The sequence below is a fragment of the Rattus norvegicus genome, chromosome 15 (genome assembly GCF_021556685.1).
Source record: "Rattus norvegicus strain SHRSP/BbbUtx chromosome 15, alternate assembly SHRSP_T2T, whole genome shotgun sequence".
Classification (NCBI taxonomy): domain Eukaryota; kingdom Metazoa; phylum Chordata; class Mammalia; order Rodentia; family Muridae; genus Rattus; species Rattus norvegicus.
The window spans coordinates 20,950,229-20,972,264 of record NC_141548.1 but is presented as its reverse complement, the minus strand read 5'-3'; the positions used below and the strand labels follow the sequence as shown (position 1 = coordinate 20,972,264).

General features: G+C 43.1%; 1 protein-coding gene across 1 annotated transcript; it reads right to left on the bottom strand.

The window, feature by feature from the left end:
• Positions 1-10,478: 10,478 nt before the first annotated feature.
• LOC148000866 (disks large homolog 5-like) lies at positions 10,479-18,756 on the bottom strand. The gene is made up of 6 exons (XM_087587170.1): positions 18,432-18,756; positions 17,597-18,025; positions 16,692-16,854; positions 15,405-15,536; positions 14,770-14,946; positions 10,479-11,081 (listed from the first exon to the last, which is right to left on the bottom strand). The coding sequence occupies exons 2-6, from the start codon at positions 17,745-17,747 to the stop codon at positions 10,997-10,999; spliced, it is 708 nt and encodes a 235-aa protein (XP_087443296.1). The 5' UTR covers positions 17,748-18,025; positions 18,432-18,756; the 3' UTR covers positions 10,479-10,996.
• Between the last annotated feature and the right edge of the window lie 3,280 nt (positions 18,757-22,036).

Sequence of the window (22,036 nt, the reverse complement as noted above, 5' to 3'; positions counted from 1 at the left end):
AATGCAGAGGTGCTGCTGGCCAAGAATGAGCAGGAAGAAGCAGAGAAGCTGTAGCACATCATGGTGTACAGGGAGCTAGAACTGGAGTTCTACCTGGGCAACCTGCTGGCTTCTGACAGCAACCCCTCGATGGTGCTGTGCCAGACCAGGGCCTTGCTGGAGGCCGAGCTGTGTGCCCTGGAGTGGGAAAACCCAGAACATCTCATCAACCAGCTGTGGAAGCTGCTGACCAAGGCATGGAGGAGGCGGTGGTAGTGTGCTTGCAGGAGCCTGTCACAGGCCTTCCCCGCAGGAAGCCACTGCCTGGCCAAGAGCTCTCCCTTGCTGGTAGCAGTAGTGAGCAGAGCTTTAAGGGCATCCATCCCAAAAAGAGGACCAACCTCATTTGGGATGAGGTAATGGTCAGTAGTGGTCCCTTGTGGCTACAAGCCCTCCCTGGATGACACTGACTCTGGTTTGCCTGAAGCCTCAGAGATAGTATTAACTTAACGTATGTATGTATGTATGTATGTATGTATGTATGTATGTATGTATGTATGTATGTGGGTGTGTGTATGTATTCATGTATGTGTGTATGTGTGTATGTATGTATGTATGTATGTACGTAAATATGGCAAAACTCAAAAAGCCAAACTAGGAATGAAGGAAAAATAAATTGAGAGTATGACACAGTTGAAAAAAGTTCTTGGTTTTGGTTTAACTTGTGTTTCTATGTTTAATGTAAAGAAGAATCTTTCTTCTTGTCTGAGTAGGTGTACCTTTTGTGTCCTACTGTCAGAAGGTGTGCTATGGTATTTGCTAGAGAATTTAATAAAGCGCCAGATGAATCCATAAATGTAATTTTATAAGGTTTTCAAAGAATGATGTTTTTTATGTAAAAGAAAAGCATCTGATATTGTTTCTATGAGCAAAGAATTGGCATCAATATTTCAATCTCTAGCTATGCAAGTGTAGATTTTCCAAAGTAGGTCTTAATATTACCTAAACAAAATTTCCTAGGCTTATCCAAGAGCTTAGAGTTCCTGTTTGTTTTACATGAAATGCTGATAAACTGCTCTGACGATAGCCATGTCCAGTTACAGTCCACTGGGCAGGGATCCTCACTGGTTGATCAGTAAAGTATTAAATCCCTGTCACAGACCTCATGCACAGCAGTTGGCTGGGTGCACTTTGCTCCTTGTCCACTAGAGGGAGACAAGCCTGAATGGTTTAATGTAAATGGAGATTCTCAGTAGCAATGGGCTCCTGCAGTGCTAAGATGTCCCCAGCAGAGCAAACCTGTCTGAAGAACTTCTCAGGGAGCAGGTGTTTCCTTAAAGCACTGAAAGGGGGTGCACAGGACACCTGAAAACTGACAGCACGTTCAAAGACAGTGCACAGAAGAAGGAACACATATCCTTGAGAAATGTAGAAAACCATGCAGCCTAATCACAGACATACAGACGCTGAATTAAATAATGGACGGCCAAGCAAAACTCTGTGACTTACAGGGAGGTTATTGAGATGTAAATATTCACGATCCTCTGGGAAGTTTGTCAATTTCTACATCCTTCCTGGATAACAGCCTTGCTACAGATACACTAAGAGCCTAAAAAGTCCTAGGGTGCCAGCATTTCCAACCTGAAATTCCATCCCAAAAGAAGAACTAGCGATGTTGTCAAAATTACATTTTAAATAATGGTAGCCTTACATTAAGTAGAAGAAAAGAAAGAAATGAAAGATAGTACCAGGATAAGGACTAAACAAACAAATTCAAACACACATTTATATACAAACTACTTACAGATGGGAATAATAAATATGTCTACAAAGATAATGTCTTGCAAAAATAAATCAAAAGCATGAATCACAGTTGCTCTTGTCCATAATTCTTTATGTTTTCCAAGATTTGAGAGAATAAGTATTCCTTTTACAAGAAAGTTCATTTGAAAAAGTGTCTAGAAGTAAACTGAGAAAATAGGAAGAAAAGGCAACCAGGGTGAACTTTGGGTCTGAGGCATCAGAATGTGCAGAGGCAGGCAGACATGAATGAGGACAGCAGGCTTAGGAGCTTCATCTTGTCCCAAGTGTGGATTCATGACCCAAACCTCACAGAGAAGGTGCTGCAAGAGTGGCAGTTTTCACACTGGGGAGTAATGGGTGGGTCAGCAATAGGAGCTAGAGTACTGGCAGGCCCTGCCTTTTTATAACTGGGGGCTTTTAAATGAGGGCGGTTTGATAGATGGAGTTGGGGGCTCACACTGGGATGTGGACTCTGACCAGGGAGGGCAGGGGCAACAGGGTGCATGAGAGCATGTGTTACACCTGATACAGTGCTGCAGTCTTTGTACTGGACAAGGTCAGGAAGTAATGAATCTGTAAACAGCCTGGCCCTGGTTTTTCATGCCTTGAAACCAACCGAATCAGAGGGAGGGTTATTTTATGATTTATGTACTTGCAAGGGGACATAGAGACTCTATGTGCAGGGGCAGAGAAGCTTAGTTGAAAGACTCCCCTCAAAGATAAAAAGGAGTCAAAGGCTCTGTCCTCTAAATGTGAACAAAAACTAGTGTTAGGCACAGCAGAATTCAAACCACTAAGGGTAATGATTGAATTCAACTATGTGGCTGTAGGATAGTACCAGGAGTAAATCCATCACAGCATGGTGGTTTTTGAACAAGCACCATGGCCATCAGAATACAAAGGGAAGAGCACAGAATCATGGGAAATCAAAGTGGTAATACCATGACACATGGCAGAAAGATTCAGGCAAGATGGAGCTGGATTCAGGTAGCAGGGGAAAAGGAGATAAGTACACAGTGGCTTAGGAAGTAGAGCTAATGGGATCTACCATCTGACTTATGGGAACCACCATGTGACTCATGGGATCTACCATGTGACTCATGGCATCTACCACGTGACTCATGGGATCCACCATGTCATTGGGGTCTGTGTACTTTAAGTTCCATTGCATTTGACCACTTTTTGTCTCTGAGTGTCTGTGTTCCCATAAAATGCTTATGAATGGAGAAGCAGTGAAAGAGTGTCTCTTCCCCTAAATTTCCAGTTTTCCTGGACAATAGCTTATGACTCCTGGCTGAGATTCCTGTGGATGTTCAGGAGCTTAAGTGACAGTTGATTGGCTTTGTCACTTCTCTGTTGCTGTGATTAAATATGTGTACAAAAGCAACAGTTAAGGGAGAGAAGTTTACTTTGTTTTATAGTTGCAAGATGCACCACAGTGGAAAGTCAGGACAGCAGGAGCCTGAGAGCTGTTGTACTGACTGCAGGCAGAGAGCAGAGGAAGATGCTGGTATTCAGATCACTTCATCCCTCTTATCCAGTCCACTGTCCCAGTCAACCACAGAGGGTGGGTCTTCCCACTTCAATCAGTCTAATCAGAAGAGTTCTGCACAGGCATGTCCCGAGGCTAACCTACATCTAGTAATGCCTTATATAATAGAGCTAATAATCAAATGAGCTTCCACTTAGGTGCCTAGAGCTGTGTCTCCAGGGAGATTCCAGGTGCTGTCAAGTTGACGATCAACAAACACTAACCACCATGCAAACTATGAAGACACGTTCTTCATTTAGACTCAAGCTACTTGCCATGTATTCCTAGAAGTTTGGGAGAGTAGAATTTCCATAAATATCAAAACCTGAACAACCTCCTCACTTACCAGTCAGGCATGCTAGACCAACACTTCTGAAACCGTGACTTGGACAAGCACCAGTAGCTTCATTACCTGGAAATTATCAGAAATGCAAATTTTAGCTCTACTGAGTCTATTCTCTGGATGAAGCCAATCACCTCCTCTCATTGGACTGCCTGGAATGGATGCTTTCTCTTCCCAGAATGGCCTCCAGGTGCAGCAAAGCTAAGTTCACAGCAAATTGCAGTTGGGTGTTTGGGGCTTCCTTTTCCTGCCCTTCACAATTACCTGACTTAGTAAAAAGAATCAGCAGGCCCCATCTGTTATTGATAAGGTGACCAATCCAGTCTTGAGAAAAGCAAGATTTAGAAATCACTTTAGTCTTGAAAATCTGTACTATGCAGGTAGCTAGGTCTTACCATGCCCTGACAAAGAATCTATAAATTCAAAAAGCTTGGTTTCTGTTGTTATTCCTATTACCAGAATGCTAAAACTGAGAAGGACTAAACAGGTGACCCAGGTGACATATAGAACAACATATTTAATTGGGGACTTTCAATTTCAGAGTTTTAGAGCAAGAAGATGTGGGATGAACAGCTGAGAGTTCCAGTGTTGATGAAGAAGTAGAAGAAACAAATGCTACCTGGGAATGGTGGGGGCCTTTGACGCCTCAAAATCCACTCCCACTAACACACCTCCATCTTGCCTCCAGACCTTAAAGCTCTGGTGGTCTGGGAGTCCCCTGGAGCTGGAAAGGATGTAAAGGTCAAGAACTCCGATTGTTGTACAACCTGAGACGTTCCAGAGCCTCATGAATTCCTTTGATGGTTTGCTGCCCAACACTTCTGAAGAATCTGACACCTCCACTCCACAAAAGGAACAAAGAAGGGCAAAAGGTGAGCTATGCTACAGGCATTCAAATGTTAAGAATGCTCTCCCTAAGGACTGGAGGAGAGCTAGCTGTCCCACACTGGAGCAATGCTCACAGCTGACTGCAGTTCAGAAACTGGAGAGGATTGTCCCTGTGTTGCTGTGCAGAAAGGACTGGAACAGTAGCAAAGACAGTGGCTGCGCCCATTTCATGGGTGCTTTAGAGCAAGACACCTTCCGGAGAGGTTTCCAACTGAAAAAGTTCAAATGCTACCTCTGAGCCTTAAAATTTTATAGCTTAGGTAAAGTCAGATTTTTCTTGTTATTTTCAAATGAAGTTTTGAAGGTTTTCAAGTTGTTCCTCTAGAGGGAGCCCCAGGGCTTGAATATTCTGACAGTAAACCTCCCCAGGCATCTCCCCAGGGGTCAAGGTTTAATATGGGAACAGTTAGTGATTTTTACACAGCTCTTTTTGTTTGTGTGAGTGAGCTGTCCCTTGTCCACAACAGCTTTTTGTTTTCCTCAATGAGGAGAGTTGCTCATTTGTGAGCCATCATTAACTCAAAGTGAAATGCTTAAAACTATTTATCCTGTTAGAATAGGATGCATCTTTTTAACGACTCATTAAAAAATTAAAACAACGAAAACAAAACTCTGGCTTTTGAGATGAGTTATACTAATTCACATTGTTTACCTAGCTATAGTGCTACATAAACACTACTTAAAAGGAAAAATAAACTTGGTTTACATAAAAAAAAACAAAAAACAAAAAACAAAAGGTTTCAGAGCTGCAGAGGAACAGCCTTGAAGGATGCTACTGACATGGAGACTCCAGGCTCAGCCTCAGCCCATGAAGAAGAGAACAGAACACAGAAATCTTCCTGTTCCTGCTAGCGCTGTGGCAGCCCACACCTGCCCTCCTGATGCTTGGGGAACTGAGACAGGAGAGTCTGGGGTTTGAGGCTACAAAGGGAGGCCCTGTGCTTCCTCATTACCAAGCCTAGTACAGCACAACACAGCACAACTGTGAAATGGGTCTCTCCCGCTCTTGCAGTGGCAAAGGGAAATGGGATGCAGCTTTGCACAGTTCTCAGTTCCACCTGAGTCTCCCCTCTCCAGCTCTGAGCCCAGTCTCCCAGTTTGTTGGATGTGAATTCTATGATCCCAAATTCATGTGCAAAATCTTTTTCCTATAATCCAGCTTTTCATCAAAGACACTAAGACCCAGAAGCTAAACAAAAAGCCACAGCTTCTCAAGAACTTTTTACTTCTTTCATTTTCAAGGGCCCAGGCCACCATCAAGGAGACTAAAGCTGGGGTGGGAAGAGCATGAGAAAGACTCAGAGGTATTGGGCCTGTACTGGGAAGAGCTTTTCAGATAGCCCTGGAATGCTCTGAACTCACAGGCAGGGGATTTAAAAGTGGGACTCTTTATCCTGGTATCTAGATGTGGAAATGGCACTGGCAAGTCCTATTCGGGGATGGCTTGCCCAGGAAGCTTGGCTCAGTGGAGTGTAGAATGAATGCCAACATTAACAATATTCTGGTCCAAGTGCAAATGTCTGCATCAAGTTCTCAAAAAATACTTTTATGGTCCATTTGTAAACAAAAGACAGAAGTGAGCAGGGGCCAAGAACAGATGATATGAAAAACCTTTAATTAAGTAATCCATTAATTAATCCATTGTCGTATTCTGTGCGCATATGTATATATGTGTTACTGTGCATATATGGAGGTCAGAGGACAATGAGTGAGGAGGTCCTCCTCCTACCACATGGGTTTTAGTGATAGAACTTGGATCCTCATGGTTGATGACATGTTCCTTATCCCCATTTCAAAAGTTACATTTATTATTTGTGTGTGGGGGGCAGTAGTTGTGTGTATACATGTTGTAGAAATTATTTAATCCCAACCTGGGGTTTCTCCCCTGCCTCTGACCACTTAGTTCCCAGGTAAAAGACACCCAAAAGCTTTATGCTTACATTAAGCCTTAATCAGCAAAGGACCTGGGCAGATATGGATCCTCTGGCTGTTATGTCTGTTTCCCAGCTAATAATCCCACTGTATAACTTGCTGTGTTTTGTCTGGGCTTCTCTTAACTCCAATTAGCCAACCACCTGACCCATGGTGGCTTCCTCCCCCCTTCACCTTCTTTCCCACTTGTGGTTCTTCTCTGATGCGGGAAGTCCTGGGAGGCTAAACCCTGCCTGTGCCCAGCTGTTGACTGTTGGCATCTTTATTCACCTACCAGAAATAATTTGAGGACACAAGTTTACATAGTATCACTTGGGTAAACATGTAGACTCTCCTGTCTCTGGGATAATCAGGCTGTGGAGGCCTGCAGTTATCATTACATTACAGAGCAATAGACCAAACCAAAGCATGGAGGTCAGGACCATCTGGTAGGAGTCAGGTTTCTGTGTAGGTCCCAGGAATTGAACTGATTACGTCAGGCTTGGCCACATAAGAACCTTTACCCATTGAGCTATCTTCCTGGCTCATGAAAAGCCTTTTACAGGCTAGTGTGGTCCCCTGGCTCTGCATGTGTGAGCTTGCATGTGTGCAGGCCAGAGGACAACCTTGGGGTTTACTCTACAGGTGCTGTCCACCATTTTTATAAAACGGGAGTTTTCATTGACTTGGAATAGGACAGCTCAGCTGGGCTGGCTGGCTAGGGAGGACATGGAGTCTCTGTCTCCCCAGCAAAGGTGTGTGCCACCAAACCAGGTTTATTTTTGATGTTATTTTAATTGGTTTCTTTTGTTTGGACTGAAGTTTATCATCTGAGTTTCTGACTCCATGGCTTCCCATGTGAGCAGGAGAGGACATGAAATGTCTGACTGATGTGTGTATTGCATGTGACTGTCCTTGAGTCTAGTATAAAAGTGAACCAGAATGTTGCTTTTTGGCTTAGTCTTGCTTGGTCACACTCAAGGTTGAAGAGGAACTTCTTGAAGGTTTAGCTACACAACAAGGGTTGTATAATTCTATAAGTCCCTGATTCTTACATCTGAGATTACTAAGAATTTACCTCCTTTCACTTTTCCTGTTTTAGGCACAGTCTGAATTATGTACCTGAAATGTGGAATAAATTACTAATACTAAAATTGTTAGGTGTTTTTAAGTTAATTAGGGCACAGGAAAGGTATTGGAAAAGACTGGATTGGCTGCAAATATTGAGACTTTTCCCTTGCCTGTGATAGCCCAAAATTAGGCAGCCAATCGACAGAGGGCAGAATTTCTTTGGCTATTTGGGGCCTCAGGTCGCTCTGTCTGCTGAGCCATTCTCTAGGGTTTAGGGTTAACAAAATTTTACTGTACTGTAGAGAAATGTCATGAGGCAACTGCTCCTAGCTTGCCAGGGGCAGGGCACCCTAGGATGGTTCGCTCACTCTCACCACACTGAGATACAGAGGAGGAAAACGTCCTCAAGCAAAGGATCCTAGTGCTATGTCTGCCAAGGAAGCTGCAAACCTGAGGACACGGACTTCATGGACATTTTCTCATGAGAAAGTAACTTTCTTTATAGCTTAATTAGACAGCAGCACCTCTAACACGTCTAAGAGTTGGCCGGCTGACATGTTTCTCAGTCTGCAAGGAGGTTTGGGTCACTAAGATTCAAGATATGCTATGGCTAGGGAAACAGCTTCTGGAGAGAGCTAGAAACAGTGGGAAACTTTTATCCTGCTTGGTTTTAAAAGTAGTTGAAACTGAATAAACTGTGCATTGGCTGACTGGGCTGTGTAACCCGTGTCCAGGTTAATACCTCCCTAACATGGGACCTCTCACAATTCTCTGAGGCCTGTGGGTTTGTACTTCCAGGGACCCTGGAGACCTGATCTAATGAGAGACCCAGGAGGCCCACCCTAAACAGAGACAGTACTACCTGACTCCCAGGAGACCAGCTGTCACCCAGCTCACAGAGCTCTACATTCCTCCAATGAGGCTGGATCCAGTCAGAGACACTCATGACAGTTAACACCAGAGATAACCAGTTGGGGAGAGGCAAACTCAGGACCATAAACAACAGAATCCAATGCAAAATCTGCTGCTCACTCAGAGGACCTATAGGGCGCTTAACAATCATCTATAACAGGATATCTCGTGCCCTCTTCTGGCCACTGAGAGAACTGCATGCAGAGGGACCACAGACAAAAGTCAGCCAAAGAACAATGCACCAAAATAAATAAAAATGAATACATTTCTCTTTCAGAAAGGCATACAAATGTATGATCAAGGCAAACAACACCCAAAATGGGGACAGTCTGGCCCACGTCCCTTGACCCTTACACTAAACTGATCATACAGTTACACAGGTCGAACAATTAACATTCAGATTACAGTGAATATGTATCCCATTTGTCCTCATTGATCTGGATCACCTCATCCAGGATGATTTTACAAGATCCATTCATTGTCCTGAAAATTACATGCTTTCCTTTTTCCTTTGGTAGTTATTGATCAGCGATCCAGTCTGGAAATGCACCATGCTTTCTTTATGTACTCATATCGTAAGGGACCACTTGAATATTTCCAAATTCTGAATATTATAAGAGAGCTTCACTGAACATGGTGGAGAAAGGGTGTCTATACTAGGATGAGTCAACATTAGGATATATGCCTTGGTGTTGTATCTTGAGGTTTACCCATTACCACCTTCCTGAAGACACAGCATTCTGATTTCCAAAGTTGCTACAAAAATTTGCATTGCAAATCTACAGGAGAATCTCAATGTTCCCCTTGCTCCATAACCCAGTAGGAGTGAATTCTCTTATGTGTTACTAAACTAAGCTATGAAAGGTATGAAAAATGTCTCAGAATAATTTTGATTGGCATTTCTGTAGTGTCCAAGGATAATAAATATTTAATATGAGTTTCTAAGTCATTTAAGTTTCTTCAACTGTATTATGCTTATGTATATAGACCATTTGAATTACGTTTTTTTAAATATAGTGTTTTAGTTTTTCAAATCTGTTTCAAATATAAGCCCATTAGTGAATGTGCACAGGGAAATAATGTTTAACAATTTCTGTAAATGGTCATTAAAAAAAATCATTAATGACAAATTAGAAAATGCTCTCTCAATGAACTCACAGAATTGGCAGACAAGTTGTAAATAATAGAATTCATTGCAAAAGTCCAGGACAGGGACTGGAGACATGGCTCATCTGTTTGAGAATTTGAATCCCAGAGGACCTAAGGGGCAATTAACAATTCTCTGTCACATCACATCCCAGTGAAATCCACTGCCCTCTGCTGGCCGCTGGCAGAATTGCATGAAAACGAATATGGGGAGGTGGGAGGGAGACAACAGGCATGTGGGTTAGCACCCTCATAGAGGTAGGCATTCTGGGGAGAGAATAGGGATTTTATGGGATGAAACTGGAAAGGGACAGAATATTTGAAATATAGATAAAAATATCCACTACAAATTGCAAAAAAAGAAATAATTCAAAACTGTAAGACCTCCGCCCAAAAGAAGCTATGATATATATCAAAATGAACTCAGCAAAACATCATTATCAATAACAACAAACAAACCAACAACAAAAATAGTAAAAATGTTCATTCCTCTACAATTGGTGGAATTCATTAAATGTGCAGTCATAGTTGATGCTATATTTCAAGGAATCCACAGGAATCAAAGTCTGTGTGTCCTGAACATTTTACATTCCCATACTGAATTGTTTTCTTTCCTCTAATGTATTAGAGAAATACTTCTGTGTTTCTCCTTTGTTTGTCATTATAAAGGAAGCTAAATTTGTGAGCACAAGGATAAAGCAAGGATATATTTCATCATGAAGGGGGGTTCCACAGAGCATGACACACTGTCTACATCAAGAGCACAGTTTCCTGCACAGCTCTGGCTGGCTGTGAACTGATGATGAAGCCTACGCTGCATGAGACTTGCAGAAAACCACTGTTGCCTTACACTTGTGCTGTTACAGGAGGAAGAACCACACACGACTCAGGACCGCCTTGTGAGTGAAGGGTTAAAGGTCACATTTTTATTTATAGACAAACATTAATTTATTCAAGAACATTTTAAATTGGGGAGTCAATGAGTTCAATGTATATAGCCTTAGGAATATTAATTAATTAATATTAATTACATACACTAAAGTTAACAAATGAAACAAAACTTCAAACTTAAACAAATAAAACCAAATGCATAAAACAACCAAACTTCAAACTAAAAACCAAATATAACAAGTAAATTAGTCAGCATTCAATTCATGCTGATTTTTCAACATGTAACTCCAGCCTGTTGCTGGCCTTGCAAACACAGCAGAACGGCAGGGAAGATGGTAAAATCTCTTCAAGAGGAATGTAGACCTGCCTCATACAGGGTGGTTGGTTGTTGATGGACAAGTCGTCAAAGGGTTAAACGTGAGGCGTGTTCCATGCCACATCTCAAGGTCTTTCAAATTCAGTCCAAGATTGGAACGGTTACAAGGACTGAAATGCGGGAGGTGTTGTCAATCTTTGCACCCTCAGTGCTCCTGCTGGACAGGTCTGTCTCTGAGAGCTGTAGTCCTGGTCTGGGCCATGGGCAAGCGTCTGCTGGAGTGTTCAGACCTAGGGGTGGAAAAGGCCTGGTGAGGACCTGCCATGTCACTTATCCCATACACAGCGCACAAGTCAGCAGGATAATCCAGGATGATCTTTCATCTGAGGTCATTTTCTCATGCCCAAGACAGAAGGGTAAGAGATCCCACAGGCCTGCATATTTTCCCAGCTTTTAAAACTGCTAAAAATTGAACAGTGAACAGCAGATAATTACAATCGTCCATATATATTATATTTTAAAATCATGTAGCAATGTCTCAACGTCAGTTGAGGAGAGATGTGAACAACCTAGAAAACAATAGGAAGGCCTTGGAGGCCTGTCCATCACTGAAATGAAGACTATCATTATTCCTCCAGTGCAGGAATATGCCTGGGGTCCACTTACAACCTGAATATCTGCAAAGACCCACAGAAACAATATCTCAAGAAGTACATGCACACTGAAGTGATATTATATTTGGCAAGAATATACTGCATGGAAATCTTGCCAAGGGTAGGCATTGAACTCTAAAGGAGATACTCATGCAGAAAATAAACTATACCACTCCTTTGTTTATGGTTATCATAAAACTATTTGTGGGGAGACTTTAAGGCACTGGGCTCAGATAATACAAGAGAGCTCAGACTGGAGGGATCAGTACACAATAGCCAGAATTTCTATGGATCACATACACTTCATGGATGGAATTTCTTTTAAAATGGACAGGAATAATATTCTGAGCTGCTCCTAGCTGACAGATGCTGATAACTATGATGAAAGTCACACACCCAATAAGACAGTTTATAAGTACAGGTAATCTACTTGGGTCCTCTCATCCTGTGCTTTCAAATCATCTCAATGACACCGAAATGATGCCGCATCTTCTCAGCCAAGGCCTTTTGCTCAGTGAACAGTTTGTTCTGATTCAGGGCATCCTACAGACTTTCCTACATTCTCTCCTCATCCTGGTCATTAGAAGATTATATTGTCCATGGAGACAGGCATGTATACAGAGACAGACAGACAGACAGACAGACAGACAGACAGACCTTTGAACTCACCCAAATATATTTGTTCACACACACAAGCAGAGTATTTTGCAGAATGTGGTTAGTTTCCCAGTTAATGATAATAGAAGAGATCACCCAGTCTACTATTGTGGCATAAGAAAAAAAAAAACCTGGGGGCTGGGGATTTAGCTCAGTGGTAGAGCGCTTACCTAGGAAGCGCAAGGCCCTGGGTTCAATCCCCAGCTCCGAAAAAAAGAACCAAAAAAAAAAAAAAGAAACAAAAAAAACCTGGAATGGGGTAAGTACACAGTGAGCATAGGCTAAAGACCGCTCAGCCAATAAAGTGTATTCCCCTTAAAATCATAAATTAGAAATGTGACATCTAGGCCTGTTAGCCAAGACTGCTTAGCAAGGTCACAAGGCTGTGCACAGGAGGCTGATTTCAGGCAACAGAGCACTGGGTGGGGGCAGGTGAGCCTCTTCTGTCCTCTGGCTTACTGTTTCCCAGTGCATGCAAAGTGAGCTGCATTTTTCAATATGAGGTCCCTTTAGGATACAGTACCTGACAGGGCAGCCAAACTACCAGCACAAACAGCTAGGAAATCTCCATAACCACAATCCAAGGTAAAACTTGTAATGGGATGCTATCAGATATAATTCGAGTGAGATAAGGCTGACTGATTCAAAGTCAAATGCTGGCAGGTATAATCAAACTCAGCCACAGTCCATGGAAATGCTGGACAACATTGTACCTTTCCACTTTCTGACTGGTGGACTTCTGGATAATTTTGCTTCATGGCTGCTCTGAGGTGAACCACTACCACACTAATGTGCCACAGTTTCTCTGCTGACACCTACTTCTTGTTCTGGAATCGCTGTGTCAAAGGTTGAACTTTCACAAGAGTTGTACATGGCTTCTCACAGGGCTACCCATTTGACACCTCCAGCAATGTCTGAGGGTCATCACTTTCTAAACCCTCCTTGCAGATGATTTTCACTCAGATCAAATGATTTTGAATAACAATGGTTAAGAGTGACACAACACAACACAGGGTGAGTGCTTTGGACGATTTTGAGCCTAAGTTTCTGTCTGAGGCAAAGATGTGATTCCACCTCAGCATAACTCCTGGACATCTTCTGCTTGCAGATTCAAGTCTAAGCAAATTAATCTTTCAATTAACAAATTCCAGACCAAACTCCAAGCCAAGGTATATTCAGCCAAGTTTAGGCGATTCTGGACAGAACGTGGTGGCAGGTAACGATTAACATAACCAGGATGTTGAGAAGACACAACAAGCACATGACCTTCCAGTGTTACTGTACACCGAGAGCAAAGGAGGCAGAAGAGCCCTGAGTCAGCAGTTTCCACACTCAGGTACATGGACATCACACAGCAGCCTCTCCTCACATCCCTGTACCCCATTCCTGAGATTTCTCCAAGTAATGTCAATGTTGATGAATAGTTTTCGCACTGTAATAATTTCAATAGTAATCAAAACCCCATTAAGAACAGTTTAAACCTAATTGGAAACATTGTGTTTCCTCTTCTTCTCTCTTTTACATTTCTATATGTGTACATATAGACTAATACAATATATATAAATATGTGTCTGTGTTCAGAAACTTGTTGTGTTTACACAGACACACATACACACATATGCACAAACACACATATACACACACTTCTATATGTAAGCACCCATACCTCAAACACTTAAAACAAGCAACTCCCAATGTAACATATGTACCATAGCCATAACCATGTTCGCAATCTGTGCCAAACGACACAAACACACACACACACACATACACACACACACAGAGTCAGAGAGAAATGGAGAGGGGGAGGGAGGGAAGGAGGGAGGGAGAGAGAGAGAGAGAGAGAGAGAGAGAGAGAGAGAGAGAGAGAGAGGACAGAAATCATAAGTGAGAAGCAGAAAAGAATGAGGAGGCCATCCTTCTGGAAGCACAGTTGTTGAATACAGATTAGGCAAAGGAAATGTGTCAAGTGAGAGCGTAGACACTGCTATCCATCCCTCATAGAATAAACCTGTATGGGGAATGCACTTCTTGGGCACACGAGGTTGAGGGAGTTGGAGAAAATTTCCTCTAACCCTCACATATCTCACACAAACCCTCACCCTGAGAGAAGCCTTTGTTACATCCCTGTTCATCCAGTCAGCTCCAGGACAGAAGCCCCAGGAAAGAACACTAAAACACTGACATAGAACAGGACTGACACACTCCTTCTCAAGCTCCGTCACTATGAACCACCATTTGGAAAGGCAGAAGGGACCATTTTTAATGTACGGGGAAAAGGAGAGAAAGTCCTCAAGCCCCATCATAATTGAAAGTGAGAGCCATTCTTTTGGCAATTGAACTGAACTCTACTCAGTTCTGTGCACTACAAAGACGGCTACAACATGGCATCCCTCTAGCATAATGGCATGTAAGTGTGCAATGTGTGATCAACAGATCCCCCTTAAGGAAATGCATTTTCTAGTTGAGCAGGAGGATTTGGTTGTCAATCCTCCAGTTTCTTGCATGAAGCTAGCATCACAGAAAGTTTTGTAAATGGGCAAAGAAATGAACAACTGGATGAGACCTAGGAGAGTGTCTGGATAATTTGGAGAAAGGTTAAATTGGTTTGACTTGGTTTATGCTGAGATATCAGGAAAACCTGCCCTTGATGTTTCATTCATCCTACCTTAGGCTGCTTGTTACATGTATTTTCATACTGGCTTCCCCACAGAACCTTGTTGTTTCCTTAAAGGATTCTTCCAGTGCAATCTGATCCCTTAGAAGCCCTTTGTACTCATTCCATGCTCTCTGGGCATTGTTCTTCAGCTCAAAACACTCAGTTAGGAGGGGGCAGAAGCTGCGGCTGAGACACAAAGAAAAAATGGTGAATCCCAGCCAGTCTCCAACTTCCTCCCACTTCTCCAAGTCCATTCCTCCTTCTAGGGTCCTGATCAGAAGAGAGTCCCAGATTATAGTCCAAGTCCACAGTAGCCATGGAGCATAACCTAGAGAGAGGTCAAATGGAGAAAAGAGCAACATTCCAGAAGACTCAGGGCAATTCTCAAAAACCTGACACCATTGATTCAAGTTTTTCCCAGAAGAGGACTTAATCATTATGTGTGCTTATATGTCCTTTTTATTAGAATGTCCCTTGGAGGCCAATATTTCTGTGTCCTGTGTGTCCTAGAGCCTTCCTTAGAGACAGGCTTCCTGGTCTGCTTCAAACACTATAAAGCCTGATCCTCACTTTATTTCAAAGATAAGAATGGGCTGACACATGCTGTGCCTAGTGCTGGGGTCACAACCTTGTAAGTTACTCACCAGTACCAGTCATTTTCCAGTGTAAGGTTTTTACATTTGACCAAAGCGGTATTGATCTGCTCGCTCATTTTCTTCATGTCGGTCATCACTTCCTCGTGCTGCATCATGAGCATCTCGGACTCAAACTTGTTCCTGTGGCAGGCGTGGTCCAAGGATCAAATAACATTATGAATGAAGGATTCAAGAATTACATGAATTTAGACTGAATCCTGAACTACCCCAGCCTAGGACATGCCACGCCCTTGCTCCTTGGTACTGGGTGCATTTGGTATTTATTAAGTTTACTATTATGGCCGCGGGGACAGCAGTGCCAGCAAACAAAAGGAGGGAGCTGATTTGCTTGAGCTCCCTGACGGGGTTTGAAGGAATAGACTAGCTTGCCAAGAACATTCGAGGGTCCTGTGCCACCATCCAGGCTCCAACTTAAACCCATGAAGCCTATTCTCCTGTTCTTAGGTAACAATTCTCAATCATAGAATCTATTGCTACATGAAAACCCAAAGGAACATGGACAGTATTTACAGGGAAAAGAATTTATAACACACACCAGAAGATTCCCATGTGTGTCCACCTGACCAGATGTGAAATGTTGTACTGTTCAAAGTGAGGCTCCCAGCCACATCATTATCATGTCATGGAAATTGACATAGGATAATTCTCAGGCCAAATCAGAACACAGAATACCCAGATCTTAAGTTATACACACAAACGCACTGACACATGCATACACACACACAAACTCACACAAAACTCTCTCTCTCTCTCTCTCTCTCTCTCTCTCTCTCTCTCTCTCTCTCTCATACAATTAGAATGCCAAATAAATACAAGAATGTGGCATTATCTCAAAATACAATCAATAAAATCTGAGAAAAGCAATGATCCCCTGTTGACAGTGCAGTCAGACATGTGAGGCAGCAAGAGGGATTAGGCCCCTCCAGCTCTTCACAGGACCTATTGAACCCAAAGCACCTCCACGTCAATTACAACAATGATTGCTCATAATCAGAGCACCTAGAAATTCCCACAACCCAACAACTGTCCAGGCTACTTAAACCACACACTGAGAGCTCACACACTACTACCCTCATTCCCAGTATGTAATTGAGGCCACAGGCTATGATTTACGTTTGTAGGAATTAAAATAGCCTGTGCCACCATCTCATTCCCATCTGATCTTCACATTCTGATGCAATCAGGAAAGTGATTTTGACCATGAGCCCACCCTGGAGTTGTAGCCTACTGTGATGTGAGGAAATGTGGATTTAACAGAACTTGCACTGTGACTACGTGTCATTTAAATTCTTTCCTGGGTAATCCGCCAGGATTCTCCTGAGTTCATCTCTCTCCTTTTGCATCTTGTGGAGGGCAATTTTGAGGTTCTCCAAACGCTTCATTCTCTCCTCCTCAACAGGTGTCGTGGAGGGTTGGGATGATGCCTTCTGATCAGACTCTGTAGGTAGATAAACACCAGTAAACAGGCATATATGTGGACATAGTGTCAAGAAAAACTATGCTTACTCTAAAACAGAAGTCTGAGGATGAAGAGTTCTACAGATAGAGTGAATCCCTGATGGAGCAAGAAAGCTATCTTTAAGCTGAACTCAGCTCAGTCCCTGTTCCCCACCATCATAGCCATATGGTGACATATGCCATCATAGATATAGACCACACCTCCTACAGCCATTCTTCTGCACTGAAATTCTAAAGCTGGCCTAAACAAGAAGAATTCGAGGACCTTCTAAGCTAATGTATGATGTGAGGCAGGTAAGTCCTTGAGTGCAAACTGTTTAACATCTTGAATCCCTAGTCACGTGTGTTCAAGTACAAAGTAACTGAGACCATGATATATGACCAGGAGAGTATCCCTCTTGGCATCAATTACCCACGTAGTCTACAGGACACAGCTGAGAATGAAGTGCTTCAACAGCCTATCCTGAGAGAGACACTTTGTTATTCTTACACAGGCACATCCTGGTATTCTTTGACACTGCCCATGACATTAAAGGGATCCAAGGAAAGCCCCTTGACATATAACAGTTCTTGGTTCTCTGTCAAACTAATGATCAGAAATTGATGAGTCTGGGTCAGACATTTAGGAAGACTGAGGCTCTAAATCATACGTCCTACTCCTGGAAGGACCAGCTCAAGCCAACCTCCTCCAGGAAGCTCCCCTTGCCCTGCCCAGTACTCACGTGACCTCCTCAAGGACCTTTCCATTCGTCTTGTTCTCCAACGTGATAGAAGGCTGGCCTCCCTCTGCCTTGGTCTGGTCTCTGCACGGATATGATTGTCCCTCCGAAAGAGACTGAGGATCCTGGAGAACATGCCTCCTCGGGAACCCATTAGGAAATGAAAAATCGCTCAGGCAGTTGGTGTCACCTCAACACTGCTGACATCACAGAAGATTCTAGTGTCTCCTGGATACAAGAGAATTTCCAGGGAAGACACTACCGGTAATGTTACTGGGAAATGCCATAGCTTACTTGCTAACTACCTCCACCCAGACTGACCAGGTTCTGCAGTGGCTTTTCCAGAGACTCACTTTTGAGCGAGGGAACACCCATTTGCACACTCTCCTTCCAGAGCTTCAGAGTTCTCACTGCTTCATTACAGCTCAGTTGCTGAGGAGAGGGAGAGTTGTATCAGGCCTTGAAACGGATAGAACATATTTGTTAACAGCCAAAGATCTAAAGACCTTGGATGATGAATATTCTTCTTCCTGAAATGTATAAACAGTTATCTAGGATGCAGGGCTCCAAAGGTCAATTGAAACTGTTTTTATTTATTTGTTTCTTTCTTGAAAGGACTTAAAACCAAAGCATCTGTGGAGAGTCCAGAAGGACTGTTTTTCTCTTAAACCCATTTTCTCTCTTGTCTAGGGTATAACCGGTCTCTAGTCAGGGTCCAAAGACTAAACGAATGTATGAGCATTGACATCACTTCTTTAGTTTTTAGCATAACTCTAAAAGAACACATACACAAAAAACATCTTATCATCATTACCTTGTCGCTTTTTACAAGGTTTACTCAACACTAGCCCAAATCTTTATTTTTCGTTGCACGTGATTTCAATTCTGGTGGTCCTTCTGGATCTTGATTACTGGAGGCCTTTTGTGGCCCATTTTCCCCACTATATCCCTCCTTTTTCACCGGCCGGATTCCTGGCATGATCTCATTGAGTTGTCCTCTCCAATCCCAGTGGAACCTACATTTGGGACTCCTGCATCATTACCACACTAGAACCGGTCGTGGGCCTGCGAGAAAGCTGTCCAGGCTTTACTGAGATTTCCTTACATACAAGAGGCAAAAGCAGTGGAAAAGTACTAGACACGTCTCAAAGTAGCAGTTGGAAGACCCCAACCAGGAACCAGGAAATAACGTCCTGGAAAGTCCCCACCCCAAAACAGGGGCAAGAGCAGCTGCCAAGGTCATCAACAACCTCTTGCCACAGCAGGCTGAAAGGCTCAGCCAGGGGGAAGGGAAACACCCCAAGGTAGGGCCCAACACTTGTGTTTATAGCAAGATAAAAAGAGAGTTTTTTACAGAAAACATCAACCGCAAATCGTATTCAGTAAGTTAGGGTTAGTATTTGGTTTATTTTAGTAGTGGGACGCTGGGTGTCATTATTTTCTCATATGTTCACTGAAGTGTCACACCTTACACGATAAATGTTTTAATGCTGAAAGAAAGGTAGGTTCACAGAGTGCTACACCAATCACAGTACACTAGGCAGGCCATGTTCCCTTTTGTCTTTTATTGGATATTTTTTATGTGCATTTCAAATGTTATTCCCTTTCCTGGATCCCCAAACAGAAGTCCCCTATTGAATCCCCCTTCCATTCTTCTCTAAGGGTTTTCCCTACCCGTCTGCCCACCTTCCTCCCCCCCATATTCCCCTACACTGGAAGGTCCAGCCTTAGCAGGACCAAGGGCTTCTCCTTCCATCGGTGCCCAACAAGGCCATCCTCTGCTACATATGCAGCTGGAGCCCTGGGTCAGTCCATGTACAGTCTTTGGGTAGTGGCTTAATCCCTGAAAGCTCTTGGTTGGCATTGTTGTTCTTATGGGGTTGCAAGCCCTTTCAGCTCTTTGAATCTTTTCTCTAATTCCCCAACAGGGATCCTGCTTTCAGCTCAGTGGTTTGCTGCTAGCGTTGGCCTCTGTATTTGACATGCTCTGGCTGTGCCTCTCAGGAGACAGCTACATCTGACTCCTGTCAGCATGTACTTCTTAGCTTTATCAATCTTATCTAGTTTTGGTGGTCATATATATGGGCTGTATACCAATGTGAGGCAGTCTCTGCTCCAAACTTTGCTTCCATACCCCCTCCTATGAATGCTTTTGTTCCCCCGTTTAAGAAAGAGTGAAGCATGTGCACTTTGGTTGTTCTTCTTGAGATTCATGTTGTCTGTGGATTGTAGCTTGTATAATTTAAGCTTTTGGGCTAATATCCACTTATCAGTGAGTGAATACCATGTTTGTTTTCCTGTGATTGGGTTACCTGACTCAGGATGATATTTTCTAGTTCAATCCATTTGCCTATGAGTTTCATGAAGTCATCGTTTTTGATAGCTGAGTAGTAGTCCATTGTGTAGATGTACCACATTTCCCTTATCTATTCCTCTGTTGAAGGGGATCTGGGTTCTTTCCAGCTTCTGGCTATTATAAATAAGGCTCTGTGAACATAGTGGAGCATGTGTCCTTCTTGCATGTTGGAGCATCTTTTGGGAATGTGCCCAGGAGTGATATAGCTGGGTCCTCAGGTACTGCAATGTCCAATTTTCTGAGGAACCTCCAAACTGATTTTCAGAATGCTTGTACCAGTTTGGAATCCCACCAACAATGGAGGGGTGGTCCTCTTTCTCCACATCCTCACCAGCATCTGTTGCCATCTGAGTTTTTGGTCTTAGCCATTCTGACTGATGTGAGGTAGAACTCAGGGTTGTTTTGATTTGCATTTCCCTGATGACTAAAGATGTTGAGCATTTCTTTAGGTGCTTCTCAGGAATTCGATATTCCTCAGCTGGGAATTCTTTGTTTAGCTTTGTACCCCATTTTTAATAGGGTTCTTTGGCTCTCTGGAGTCTAACTAGTTGAGTTCTTTATAGATTTTGGATATGAGCCCTGTATCAAATAAATTGGTAAAGAATCTTTTCCTAATGTGTTGGTTGCCATTTTGTCCTAATCACAGTGTCCTTTACCTTACAGGAACTCTGCAGTTTTATGAGATCCCGTTTGTTGATTCTTGATCGTAGAGCATAATCCATTGGTGTTTCGTTCAGGAAATTGTACCCATTGCCCATGTGATCGAAATTCTTCTTCACGGTTTCTTCTAAATAGTAAGCAGAACTTACACTATGACTTCTGCAGTTGATGGTTTCTGCACAAAACATTGTGTTTTTTCCTATATAGAAATGGCCTCAGTCTGAGATATGTAAAGTTACCTGAAAAGGGGAATAAGATGAGGAACGCTCTCCTGGTTACTGGCACAGAGAGGGCCACACAGGCTTGCTCAGTTCATTGTATTTTCTCTAGCATCTATGTTACATTAATTTGAGCAATAACAAATTATACTGCACTCTCTGAAATGTAGTAGTGATGATATGGTAAAATAATGATGTAGGGAGTAACCCTAACATCGCTCATCAAACCCTGTTGTTCTCTGGGAGGAAGTTTGTGGAGTCTGCCAAGGAGCCAAGGTGGGTGCCTGGGAGGAGAGATAAACCTCCATGAGTGTCCTGGTGGGGAGTGGGAGCTCCAGTTGATGTCTCCCTAAACTCCCCTGGGTTGGTCTTCTGCTGGTTCACACCCCTCACCCCCTCACTGGTAAAGCTGCTCTGGCCCTCCCCTCCCCCTCCATCTCTCATGCTGCATGGGCTGAGCTCCCAGTGTTGGCCTCCTTTTCATCCTGCTGATGCTGGCTGCAGTCCTGTGTCCTGTTCCCCATTGGTACAGTCTCTCTTGCCTGCTGCAGGAGATGAAACATTTGTTAAAGGCTCAGAAAATTTCTCTTCTTTTTAGTATTGTTTTCATTAGTGTGTGTGTGTGTGTGTGTGTGTGTGTGTGTGTGTGTGTGTGTGTGTGTGCGCACACAGGTACACTTGTGTGCAGGAGAGAGGACAACCTTGAGTGTCACGTTAGGGATGCCATCTACATGGTCTCCTGCTGGCTTAGAATTTACTTGCCACATAGTCTAGACTGCTGGCCAGAAAGTCCTCGGGAACTCACTGCCTCTCTTGGTTTTGTCTTTTTGTTTTTGATTTTGTTTTTTGTTGTTTTCAACATGAGTTCTGCGAATCCACCTCTGGTCCTAGTGCTAGCAGAGCACGTTCTTTACAGGTTGACCCATTTCCTCAGTCCTATAGATTATTTCTTTATTTATTTACTTATTTATTTATCTATTTTTGAGACGGGGTCTCAATGTGTAGCCCTAGCTTTCTTGGAACCTGCAGTGTAGACTGGGCTATCCTCAGACCCACAGAGATCCACCTGCTTTTGTCTCCTGAGTGCCGGGATTAAAGTTGCGTACCAACTGGCATGTCCACTTACAAGCCGTTTTTCTTCTTTTATCATATCCAGATTATTTTCAAATTATGTCTGCGCATATAAGTTCTAGCCTTTTATCCTTTGCT